Source organism: Ostrea edulis, chromosome 2 (assembly GCF_947568905.1).
Source record: "Ostrea edulis chromosome 2, xbOstEdul1.1, whole genome shotgun sequence".
Taxonomy (NCBI): Eukaryota; Metazoa; Mollusca; class Bivalvia; order Ostreida; family Ostreidae; genus Ostrea; species Ostrea edulis.
Genome location: NC_079165.1, coordinates 73,452,407 through 73,464,581, shown reverse-complemented (window position 1 = coordinate 73,464,581; position 12,175 = coordinate 73,452,407). Strand labels below are relative to the sequence as shown.

The 12,175-nt window shown below is 33.8% G+C and overlaps 1 protein-coding gene across 2 annotated transcripts in view; it reads right to left on the bottom strand.

Annotated features, from left to right (window-relative positions):
- Positions 1 to 12,175, bottom strand: part of LOC125679616 (dipeptidyl peptidase 4-like) — a 74,981-nt gene that overhangs the window by 16,721 nt on the left and 46,085 nt on the right. For both annotated transcript variants that reach the window (XM_048918964.2, XM_056157219.1), the window contains exons 15-20: positions 11,394 to 11,536; positions 9,965 to 10,140; positions 8,739 to 8,753; positions 6,727 to 6,825; positions 3,279 to 3,354; positions 2,350 to 2,544 (exon numbers count right to left, since the gene is read on the bottom strand). In XM_048918964.2, coding sequence (XP_048774921.2) covers positions 2,350 to 2,544; positions 3,279 to 3,354; positions 6,727 to 6,825; positions 8,739 to 8,753; positions 9,965 to 10,140; positions 11,394 to 11,536 — 704 coding nt within the window. The remainder of the gene's footprint in view (positions 1 to 2,349; positions 2,545 to 3,278; positions 3,355 to 6,726; positions 6,826 to 8,738; positions 8,754 to 9,964; positions 10,141 to 11,393; positions 11,537 to 12,175) is intronic.

The window sequence follows — 12,175 nt, the reverse complement described above, 5'->3', positions numbered from 1 at the left end:
CCCCTGGTCCCAAAGATGCTTCAAACCAAATTTGAAAAGAATTGGAATGGTAGTTATCTAGAAAAAGTTAAAATTGTTCAATTGTTAATGCTCAACAAATGACGACGGACATAGGTCAATTGCAATAAGTATGAAAATTGTGCACTTTATGAAAGTTTGAAAGTCTAATGGAAGGTTATGATATACCTCTGCTGAAAGAATGTTGGAGCCCCAATCTTAATTCAACAATCATATATACATGTATACACACCAAAAATCAGTTCAATGTCTGCAAACATAGCAAAATAACTATAATAGAAAGGGACAACCCTCTAAGCCTTTGCTATTTGATGCATAAAAATATGACCCTATGAATAACAAGAGGCCCAAGGGCCTAGAATCGCTCTTCTGATAAATTGTACAACCCCACCATTTCTATTCTTAGCCTCTTAGTATTCTAAATCTTTAGTTAAATCCTAAGAATTCAAAAAAAGTAGGTCAATGTGACCTACTTTTTGGTTTACACATTTTGAGAACCCAAGAAATATCAACTGACAAAGTTTGATGATTTTAAGCCAATTAGTATCTGAATATTGAAATATAGCTGTCGAATTCCAATCGTAGGTCATGGTGACCTACTTTTTGGTCAGCGAACTCCGAACATGCAAGACCCATCAACTGACAAAGTTTGATGACTGTAGGTCAAATAGTATCTGAAATATATAAATATAGCCGTCAAATTCCAAAAGTAGGTCAAGGTGACCTACTTTTTCGTCAACACCCTTCAAACATGCAAGACCCAACAACTGACAAAGTTTGATGACTGTAGGTCAAATAGTATCTGAATTATATAAATATAGCCGTCCAATTCCAAAAGTAGGTCAAGGTGACCTACTTTTTGGTCAACACCCTTTGAACATGCAAGACGCATCAACTGACAAAGTTTGATGACTGTAGGTCAAATAGTATCTGAAATATATAAATGTAGGTGTCCAATTCCAAAAGCAGGTCAAGTTGACCTACTTTTTGGTTGAAACCCTTCGAACATGCAAGACCCATCAACTGACAAAGTTTGATGACTGTAGGTCAAATAGTATCTGAAATATATAAATATAGCCGTCAAATTCCAAAAGTAGGTCAAGGTGACCTACTTTTTGGTCGACATACTCCGTAGACTCAAGATGCATCAACTGTCAAAGTTTGATGATTGTAGGTCAATTAGTGACTGAAATATATAAATATAACTGTCAGATGCCAAAAGTAGGTCACAGTGACCTACTTTTTGGTCGATACACTCCAAAGACTCAAGATGCATCAACTGACAAAGTTTGAAGATTGTAGGTCAAATAGTGACTGAAATATAGTAATTTAGCTGTCAAATACCAAAAGTAGGTCACGGTGACCTACTTTTTGGTCGACACAAACCGAAGACTGAAGACGCATCAACTGACAAAGTTTGATGATCCTTGGTTTTACAGTGCCCAAAATATGCATCTAAAATTGAAAATGTGAAATTTGAATATCTTCAAAATTCAAAAAGTAGGTCACTGTGACCTACTTTTTTATAAATATGTTTCAAGGCCTCAAGGTGCATCAACTTACAAGATTTGATGATTCTAAACCTCTCGGTATTTGAAATAACAACTTAATATATATCTATAAATGATAAGCCATAAAATTCAGAAAGTAGGTCACGGTGACCTATTTTTCAGTTGACGCATTTCAAGGTCCCATGATCCACCAACTGACAAGTTTTGATGATCATAGGCTTCAAAGTGTCCAAGATATGCATCAAAATTAATTTTAAAATAAATACCTGCAAAATTCAAAAAGTAGGTCACCGTGACCTACTTTTGAGACAACTTGACACAAGGTCCTAAGATGCATCAACTGTCAAAATTTGATGATCCTAGTCCTTATAATGACTAAAATATCTAAGATTTAAGGAATTTAAAAAAAATTTAAATTTAGGTCAACTTTGAAGTGACCTTGAGACCACGACCTTTGCCCCAGGGTAATGCCTTGAACAATTTTTAATCTACAACATATCCTCATCCTTATGTGTAAGTTTGGTGATAATCTGCCCTGTGGTTCTTGAGAAGAAGATTTTTTAGCAACCACTACTTTTGTTTGTATTTTCCTGATTATCTCCCCTTGTTAAAGGGTCACATCCCTCTATTTAGTATGTATGAAAGCCCTTGGGCCAATGATACCCTGTAACAAATTTGAAAAAAATTGGCCAAGGGGTTCTTGAGTTATAGCCCTTTTTCTAAAAAGTTTACTCACACCGCACAAATGGCCATAGCATTAGCTCTTTGAACCTTTGGCTCAGAAGAGCTAATAAAGTTATTGAAACACCCAGTCCTTCACCTTCCTGCTTTGATGGCGTCCTCTATCTCAGCAGTTCCCAGATTTTTGTATACAGCATGAAGCCACTTCTGTCCCCTTCCTGTGCTGCCACGACCGTCAGCATAGGCCACTATGTAGTTCTTAGAACTGACCAAGTAATCCTCCCACCCTAGCTGGAACCTGTAGGTCACCTTCTGTGAGTCTGGACCTCCATATCTACAAGTGAAATATTGTTTCCAGTCAATAAAACTGGAGGATGCACTTGATCCAAGTCTAATGCTTTATGCGCAAAGAAGTGGATTCTTAGTTGTTTTTTTTCCATATATTTGCGACAATCTAATTAAAATTAGATGTTAGATCCGCTCACATACTCGCTACACTAACATCGTTTGTGTAGCGAGTATGTGAGCGGATCTAACATCTAATTTTAATTAGATTGTATTTGCGAGAACTTTATTTTTATGACGTAACTTTGTGAGGTTCTCTTGACACAAGAATAATTTTGTGCACCAGTATGAAGATTAAATCTACTTAAATCTGACAGTCATGAAGATTAAATCTACTTAAATCTGACATCTACTCAAATCTGACAGTCATGAAGATTAAATCTACTTAAATCTGACAGTCATGAAGATTAAATCTACTTAAATCTGACAGTCATGAAGATTAAATCTAATTAAATCTGACAGTCATGAAGATTAAATCTAATTAAATCTGACATGCCAATTAGACCACTGACATAAAGTCTAACGAAATAGAAGAGTAACAAGAAATTATCTGCTGTTAAGTAATTTGTTTATCTAGTAACCTAACGTACTGGTGATGATGCGCGTGCCATGATCATCTAATTGACACCAGTTGGAGTGAGTTTGTATTGGAAACATTGATATAAACCAATTACATAAGTGATTCCAGGGAGATTGTACAGTTCATTTTTGTTGAATACTTACACACTAAAAAGTAAAGGGTATGTATAGGTTTGCTTCTTGTCCAACAATGGAGGCAGCATCATCTTTGCATACATAACTGTTCAGATAAAAGGAGACATTTTCAAAAGATAAAAAAAAAGACATTTTCACTAGCATCGGCTATCGTTTTTTCTGTTCGAATTGAGAGTGTGTTACGAGTACTATAAATAGTTTGGAAAAACAAAATATACTACTACAATCTCCAAAAATGATTGTAAGAACATCAGATTGTGTAAGTATTATGTTACATGTATATACACGTATATGAACAAATGGATCACCTTATTTCATTACATCATTTTCTTTTCAGTTTGAAAGTTGTTGATGCAAATTAGGATCAATTCAGTGTAACAAAAGAAAAGACCTATAGGGGAGAACAATTTTTCAGAAAAAGTCACAATTTGTTATAGGCCTATCAACATTCATTGCCTCTTTTGTTGTATATATGTATGTTCGAATTTTTAAAATCTTCAACGTCAACCTAAAATTTATTATTTGCGATGCTGTTAACCTTCAAATTTGACCAGCTAAACAGTGTTTTCCCTCTTTTAGCATAAATTTTGGTTTGTCTTTTGGCTTTGAAGTTCTTCCCAGCAGGCCTGCATGTCTCTGATTGAATTTATGATATTTTGATAGGTTGCATAACCTTGCTTCCATCCACAGGGGCTAAGCCCGTTTTGGGCCCGAACTCTGTGATACCATATAGAGTTCGGGCCCAAAACGGGCTTAGCCCCTGTGCTTCTATCCTCCTGTGACGGCATAAGATTTCGCAAAGTCAATGATTTAATAAGATTTATTCATGACAGGAACATACATTTTGTTGGAGTCTTTTTCAATAGTTATTGTAAAAAAATCTTGTTAACCATAAAATATTTCAAAAGTCTAAGTTGTATATGAACAATAAAGTACGTATGTTTCAAAATATTGAATCCAAGGGCAATAACTCTGTTTTCATTAAAATATTTATCAAGTCTGTTATGCGCTAGATTTCCTTTATTTTTCACAAACATTTTGTGATTTTTTTAAAGAAAGTTTAATGAAATTGTTATGAATACTATTATATTGTTTCAATCAGTTTTTGTAAAATTGTGATAATGCTGTTTAAGGAAAATTGCAATTTTGACGTTGATACAAGTATATGTGTGCTAATTGATAAAAAAAATTATTAATACAGCAACATATCTGATACTTATTTTATCATTCTTATTTGTTACCAAGATATATCATTTGAAGAATTAATAATCAAATATAAGATTGAACCTAGCTATAATTCTAGAGGGGTGGAATTACCTTAAGAACAATTTAAGATAAAAATTTTCAGGGACCCCCTAGCTGTCTTCGGGGTTGAAATTCACAAAAACCTACAAATAATTAGGGAACGTGATTTTTGACAACCTGGTTTATATTTATTTCTAAGTTCTTTTTAGTGGATCTCAGTAAGCTACACCAATGTCACTGTTTGCCAAGGTTCCTTTTTGTGTAAATTTTCCTTTATTCAAGTGGAAGCAAATTGTAAAATCCCTGTACACAAATGAAATCAAGTGGATCCATATCTCGAGGTAGCAGACTTTGTTCCGAGAGCAATATTCATTCATTCTGTGTTATTCGACTTAAGTACATGTGCCACGTATAAAAGCATGCTAAACAAAAAATTGCTGTGACTAACTTCTTTTGAGAGAGTTCTCATGTTGGAGAAATGTTGCTGGGGATAAATGTGTGTTAATTGGCAATTGTCTATGCCAAAATTGCAGGATTAAAGTTTTCAAAAATATGGAAATAACAAATTCAAAATACATGTACATAAACTATACATGGATCGTGATACATTGTACATCGTAGTAAGAGATTATATTAAAAGTTTTCTATATCAACATACTAAAGTACGGAAGCCGATAGGTGCCAGGGTATAGAATTAATATTTATTTAACTGGCAGCCACCACTTAATTTATGTGGATGCCGCCACTTAATTTAACAGTTATTAACTGGCGGCCACCATATAAATTAACTGGCGGCCGCCACTTATTTTCTGGCAGCCGCCATATAAATTAACTGGCGGCCGCCAGTTATTTTATCTGGCGGCCGCCACTTAATTTATATATGGCGGCTGCCAATTGCAAAAACAATGTAATTCGTATCGCTGAGTGATTATTTTGGAAAGATTTAGAATAGTACGCAAACACGCAGCATCGTTTTTCAAAGTGCATAGGGACAGTCGGAGGAGAAATTGTCTTCTACAATTGTTGACAAGCAGAAAAGGAACCTAAAATGTCTCTTGTCCAAACTTCGTACTCCAAAATTTGAGGGAGGGAGCTCCGTTCATCCTTCAATTGATCAATTCATTCATTATTACATTTTTACCATTCATTACTACCACCAAAAGAGTGGGGTGGGGGCCAATTAATCTTATTTCACATGTGAAAATAATTTAGTTTAAATGTGAAAATAATAGAAATTGAACGTTCAAATAAATGGAGGGTCAGCCCTGTGGTTCTACGTATTTAACAGTACAATCGAAAAACAATAATTTAATGCTCTTAATTGTATATATATATATATATATATATATATATATATATATATCACATACATATTACTAAGCATTGGGAATGGATTGCACCCCTTTCATTTTGAGAGAGAGATAGAGAAAGAGAGAGGAATTGAATAACTGGTGACAGCCATATAAATGATTTAAATTGAGTGGCGGCCGCCATATAAATTAAGTGGCGGCCGCCACATAAATTAACTGGCGGCCGCCAGTTAAATTAAGTGGCGGCTGCCACATAAATTAAGTGGCGGCCGCCACATAAATTAACTGGCGGCCGCCAGTTAAATTAAGTGGCGGCTGCCACATAAATTAAGTGGCGGCCGCCATATAAATTAACTGGTGGCCGCCACTTAATTTATCTGGCAGGCGCCAGATAATAAGTGGCGGCCGCCAGTTAAATTAAATGGCGGCCGCCACATAAATTAAGTGGCGGCCGCCAGTTAATTTATATGACGGCCGCCAGTTAATAAGTGGCGGCCGCCAGTTAATAAGTGGCGGCCGCCATTTAAATTAAGTGGCAGCCGCCACATAAATTAAGTGGCGGCCGCCAGTTAAATAAATATTAATTCTATACCCTGGCACCCATCGGCTTCCGTACTAAAGCCATTGTGATGTGTGAAAAACAACTCATTGCATTGTCATAAATTATAGAACAGATATAATTAATGATGAACTTTTGTAACAACAAAAACCAAAGCCAGTCCAATATATTTCCCCTGAATTGATCCTTAATTAGCTAATGAAAATGATTTCCATTGATTTTTTCATGTTGTTCAATATTGTCAAATGAAACACTTTGACTAATGTGAGAACAAGACAGCTTTTTATATTAATATGTGAAATTAACATGTTTTGGTGATACGACAATGATATGATATACTTACATTCTTTTTCGTTGATTGGAATATTAACATATTCAATCTTTGGAAGAGCTTTGTTTGCCAACTTCTGTTTCAAATGGTCATTGTTTTCAAATGTGATATCTGAAATATGAATGATGATGTACGTGGTCAAGATTAATATCTGTTTTACAGTTTAGAATATGATATATATAACCTATAGTTTGTGACAGTTTCAATGTCATTAAAAATTACTGCATGCATAGTGGATTATAAGAATGGAATAACTGCTCCAAACCAGGTTATGTAATATGTCATATAGACTATGCATAGTCACCTGCTTAATATGAAAGAACCTCAGGCTTTGGTTCTTCAAAACCATAGAATCATATTTATCAAAATGTATAAACCGTTCCAATCTAGGTTATAACGTATAAACTGGTCAAGCATTACATATGTAATTCAATTTCTATATTTACCTCTTGTACACAAAATCTGAATTTTAATCGATACAGAGCAATATTGTTAAAGGCAATAAATACTCAGTAATGCCAATATGTTGCAAATTTTTTCAGTGTTGAATATAATTTGACTGTGACATTATCTGTCACTGTGCCATCAGGTGGTGCAGTTTTTAAATAGCATACCACTTTATACACGCTATCGACATACAAATGTATTGTGTACTACAAAATAATTAATATAATAATGAAATCATTTTAAAGAATTTTCCTTTACAATTATAAAAAATCTTATGCATTGATGAAAGAACAATAATGATCACCAATCTCATTCACTGCTAGCTTACTCTGAAGTGAATCTTGTAAATTATAGACTCTTTATTGGACCATAAAACTAACTGGTTTCAAGTTATAGAGGAGGGTAATAGTAAATCCTTGTAATTATCTCGTGAAACTACATGAATTTTTAATATTATTAGGAGAGTCTTGGGTTTTGTTGCCCTATATATTCTCCACCAAACCTTATAAGATCAGTCTTAATTAAGTGACCAATTTTCAAGAAGATGAGAAAAGTCCTAACAATAATTATATTAGCAAATTGGTGATCTACTTTGCACAAGTTTACAAGCTAATCAGATTAGTGCTATTATTTAAACACCATCTGTAAACAATGGATAGACTATATCATAAAAAGATTAAAAGTTTTAGGATTTAATTAAGTGATAATCATTAAGGCTGATGACATTTGGAAAGATCAATTAAAGTACCTGATTAAGGGCTGTTTTTGATCCGAGACAGCTTTTTTACTGGTGAGAAACCTGAACTTTTGTTCTTTCAGTTAGAAGATATGAACTGAAGAACACTAAGACTAGCAGACAACGGTTAACCAGAGAGATCACTTGAGCTGAGACAATCATTAACAAGGGAGATAATTTGAGCCCCATTAAAACTAGCAGACAACCGTTAACAAGGGATATAACTTGAGCCCCATTAAGACTAGCAGACAACCGTTAACAAGGGAGATAAATTGAGTCCCTCAGCCCGGTGTGTTCAACAAAATACATAATCATATATAGCATTCATTTTGCCATTACAATGATTACATACAATTTTGATACATGCATGCAGCTTTCATGAAAAAATTCAAATACATGTACATTTTCCACATGTTACGGTGGAGTACAAATTATTAGCTAGTGCATATATTTGGTCACAGTAATTAGGATTTCATACAGGTTTAAATATCAAACTACAAACTGAAAAAATATTTTAATAACATTATAAATCAGTCCCATGTGGTTACTGAGTGCAGTTTCATTGAAAGTTGAGTATTAGGATCCTTTATTTGAAACAGAAAGGGTAGACTGGTGAATTGATTTTTAATGTTAAAGGAGCTCTATATTCAGTGGTACATATTTGATATGTTCTTTCACTCTCTTGACTAAGAAATAATTTAACATAAGCAATTCATAAAAGATTATGAGTCTAAAACACCGGAATCAATCAAAAAAACCCAAAAAACCAGATTTATTCACTTTCATACCTTGAGCATAGAGCACCTTTAGAGTTAATATGGTGGTCTTACAGCTTACTTACCTGTGGAATTGCCATCTAAATTTTGAAATTTTTATTTACTGTCAGTGCTACTCTGCCATTCGAACATAACAATATGGGCCCTGGAGTTACACAATACAGTAAAACACACTTACAACGAACATGATTATAATGAATTTATTGCTTATATTGTGAAGTGATATTTGATTCCCTAAGAGAGGAAAATAATGAAAACTTTATAGGATATACGGAGTTTAGATATAACAATTAAACTATTAATGTTTACTGATCCTGGAGGTTCGCTATAACCGTGTTTTACTGCAGTTAGTTAAGGTAACTCTACCCTCGTGTGATGCTGCACGGTATTATGGTTTCAAAGTAGAAAACTGTATGAATTTCCACTTAATATAGCTTAATCTGATCTATAAATTTTTTTATTATGTTGTCACCTTTTTAAAGATGTCAGTCATACATATACAAAGACCAAGTGACAGATCAACAGTATAATAAAAATACATGAAAACTGGTTCAATAACAAAATTTGAACAGTTTAAAATAATTGTTACTGGTTCTAAATCCATTATGGACATCAGGGAAATCCTTGTATAATAATAAACATAAAGTAAAGAAATACCAGCATAGGAGTTATTGCCCTTGACAATATTTATTGATTATTTATAGCAAATCTAAACTTTTTAAGTTTCAAATAATTTAACCTATTTTTTTTTTGGTACCCAGAGAATAAAATTTCTACAAAAGCTATATTTCTACCTTGTACAAAATTTGGTTAATAAAAGATTTTCCAAAAACCTTTAACATCACATGAAGGTGGAGTAAATTACCTAATTAAGTTTGGCTGACACAGCAAAATCCTAGATAGTGCTATATATCATATAATGATAGTTAATGACAAGTAAAATGTCAGTTAAGTAACCTCGTCAATTAATGCACTACAAAATATTTAGTTATAATGAGGTGGCTATATACTAGTTACATTTGAAACATTAGAGATCACAGTGCTGAAGTACAATATATAGTATTGGGATCTACTAAGGGTTATTCTATTTCACTGTCACTTAAAAACTTAGCTTGACAAAGTAAAGCAACCTTTCAAAATGAACATGTTTAAATCTCAGAACAAGACAGTTACCTATGGGGTATTTTTTTTTAATACTTGTAATAAGATAGTTACCTATGGGGTATTTTGTTGACTGGTAATAAGATAGTTACCTATGGGGTATTTCGTTGAAAAGTAATAAGATAGTTACCTATGGGGTGTTTTGTTGACTTGAGGACATAGTAGGGTACAGCGGGACCCAGACATCCTAGAACATAGTACTCTCCGGAGTGGCTAAAACTGGCCGAGACATACTGGCAGTCAGGACTGTAGTCACATGTTAGACACGTCACCTTCATATCGTTGTCCGTTATCTTTGTACTTATGCTGCAAAAACAATGAAAAAAAATAGCAGGTAATAGGTGAAGCAAACATTTTGTAAACAGTGAATTTAGTGATGACATTTTGTATACAGTGAATTTAGTGATGACATTTTGTATACAGTGAATTTAGTGATGACAATAGGGCATTAACTGTCATTTTATCACCAAAAATTGAATTCAATGAAAACTGCTCCCAAATCTTATATATATTTCAGTAATAACACCAGTATTTAATGATTTCAAACACTTTGTACTCTCAATTAAACCAGGCACACGGATATGTGATTTTGGTGATTTATACTGTTATCTAATGCAGTTTTATTAGATTTCTTTTCTTTTTGTACAGCATAAATGTTTTAATAGACATTGATATATATTCCCATACCATTGAGTGATTTTGAATAAAAAGATGGTTGCCATCACTTTCACATCTAAATTGTAACTAAAAGAGGCTCTTTCATCATAATAGTTGCAGTTTTCAATATGAACCATTAAATTCCAATTGACTTGTGACCTTGGAGCTTGCATGGTGAACAAACTTTAATCTGCACCACACAATGAGGACTATATTGAATGTTAATTTGAAACATTGTACCTTTGTGATTTGTGAGAATATTTTGGAATAATTCATTCATAATTCATTTTCTCATATACATTCCTATCTAAAATATTGAAGCATTACAGTAGCCCCCACAAAGATCCCTGCCGGCGGGGGGGGGGGGTCCAAGTATGTACAAACTTGAATCAAAAGATATTCGCAAATCAATTTGACTGATTACACTTGTGGATCTTGAGGAAATAACATTTGGAGAATTTTCCAATATATTCCTAGGTCATATTTTGAACCCCCTTACTACAGTCCCCTGGTGTCATGCTATGGACAAACTTATTGAATTTCCTTCACTCTAGGATGCTTTGTATTACATTTGGGTGAAATGAAATTTCCTCTGTGAGTTTTGAGAACATGTAGAAAAATGTAAAAAGTTGACAAACAGACAAACTTTGATGAGGAAATCTAACCTGACCTTTCAAATCAGGTGAGCTAAAATGTTGATGGGAATACCTATACATGTACAATTTTTTTCAGTGTTTCTTCACTGATATGAACTACATGAGTTCCCTAAAATAGTAATTGTTAACTTACAGCCAACTGTAATCCTGGATTTCTTTTATAAAAAGCAATGTGTTGTTAAAGTGACTATGGTCCTGCTGACAAAATTTATCCAGAATCTGAAGAATATTCTCACACGCAGTTACCTGTAGAGGTGCCTCTTTCTAGAATCCCCGTTTGGAACCCCAATGAAGTACAAAATTTGATTGTCAGCATTAAAGCCTACAATCTGCATAACATCAGATGTTCCTCCAGTTCGGAATTTCTTTTGTGCAGGAGCACTATCAAGCTGCAAAATTAAAGAAAAAAATTATATCAACAATAAAACTCAGTGAATGAGTTCTAGCTGTCTTCATACTCGCCAAGAACATTGTCTCAAATTTCAAAGATATATAGCTTTTATACAAAAATCATTGCCAGCATTTCAAAAGCAAATGAAATAATGGCAGAATCTGATAACATTTACGCTGATTACATAAAATATCTGTTTTAAATTCATCACAATGCAAATACCAAAGGAATAGACATCAAAAAGATTCCTTTGGAGTTAAACTATCTAGAAAATATATATGCTGGTTAGCTGAATTAAAAACACCAAAAGCCTGATTCTAATCAAAATGTGTCAAAAACTTAATAAAACTAACTTAATTGACTAGCAGACATTGTTGCAAGAAAAAATTACCAAGGTAACAAGAGGCCCATAGACCCAATAGTCACCTGAGTATCATGCAGGATTGTTTTACAAGCTTTATTAAAGCTAAAATGAACAGCATACAGTCACCATGGAGACAAATATGATACACAATAGCTAAAAGTATTTTCTATCATCTTCTTTAACTTAATTAGTCTTCTCCACCCCCCCCCCACCCATATTTGGAGGACACGAGTTTCTCAAGTTGAAATTAGAGGGTTTAACTTGCACTCATGA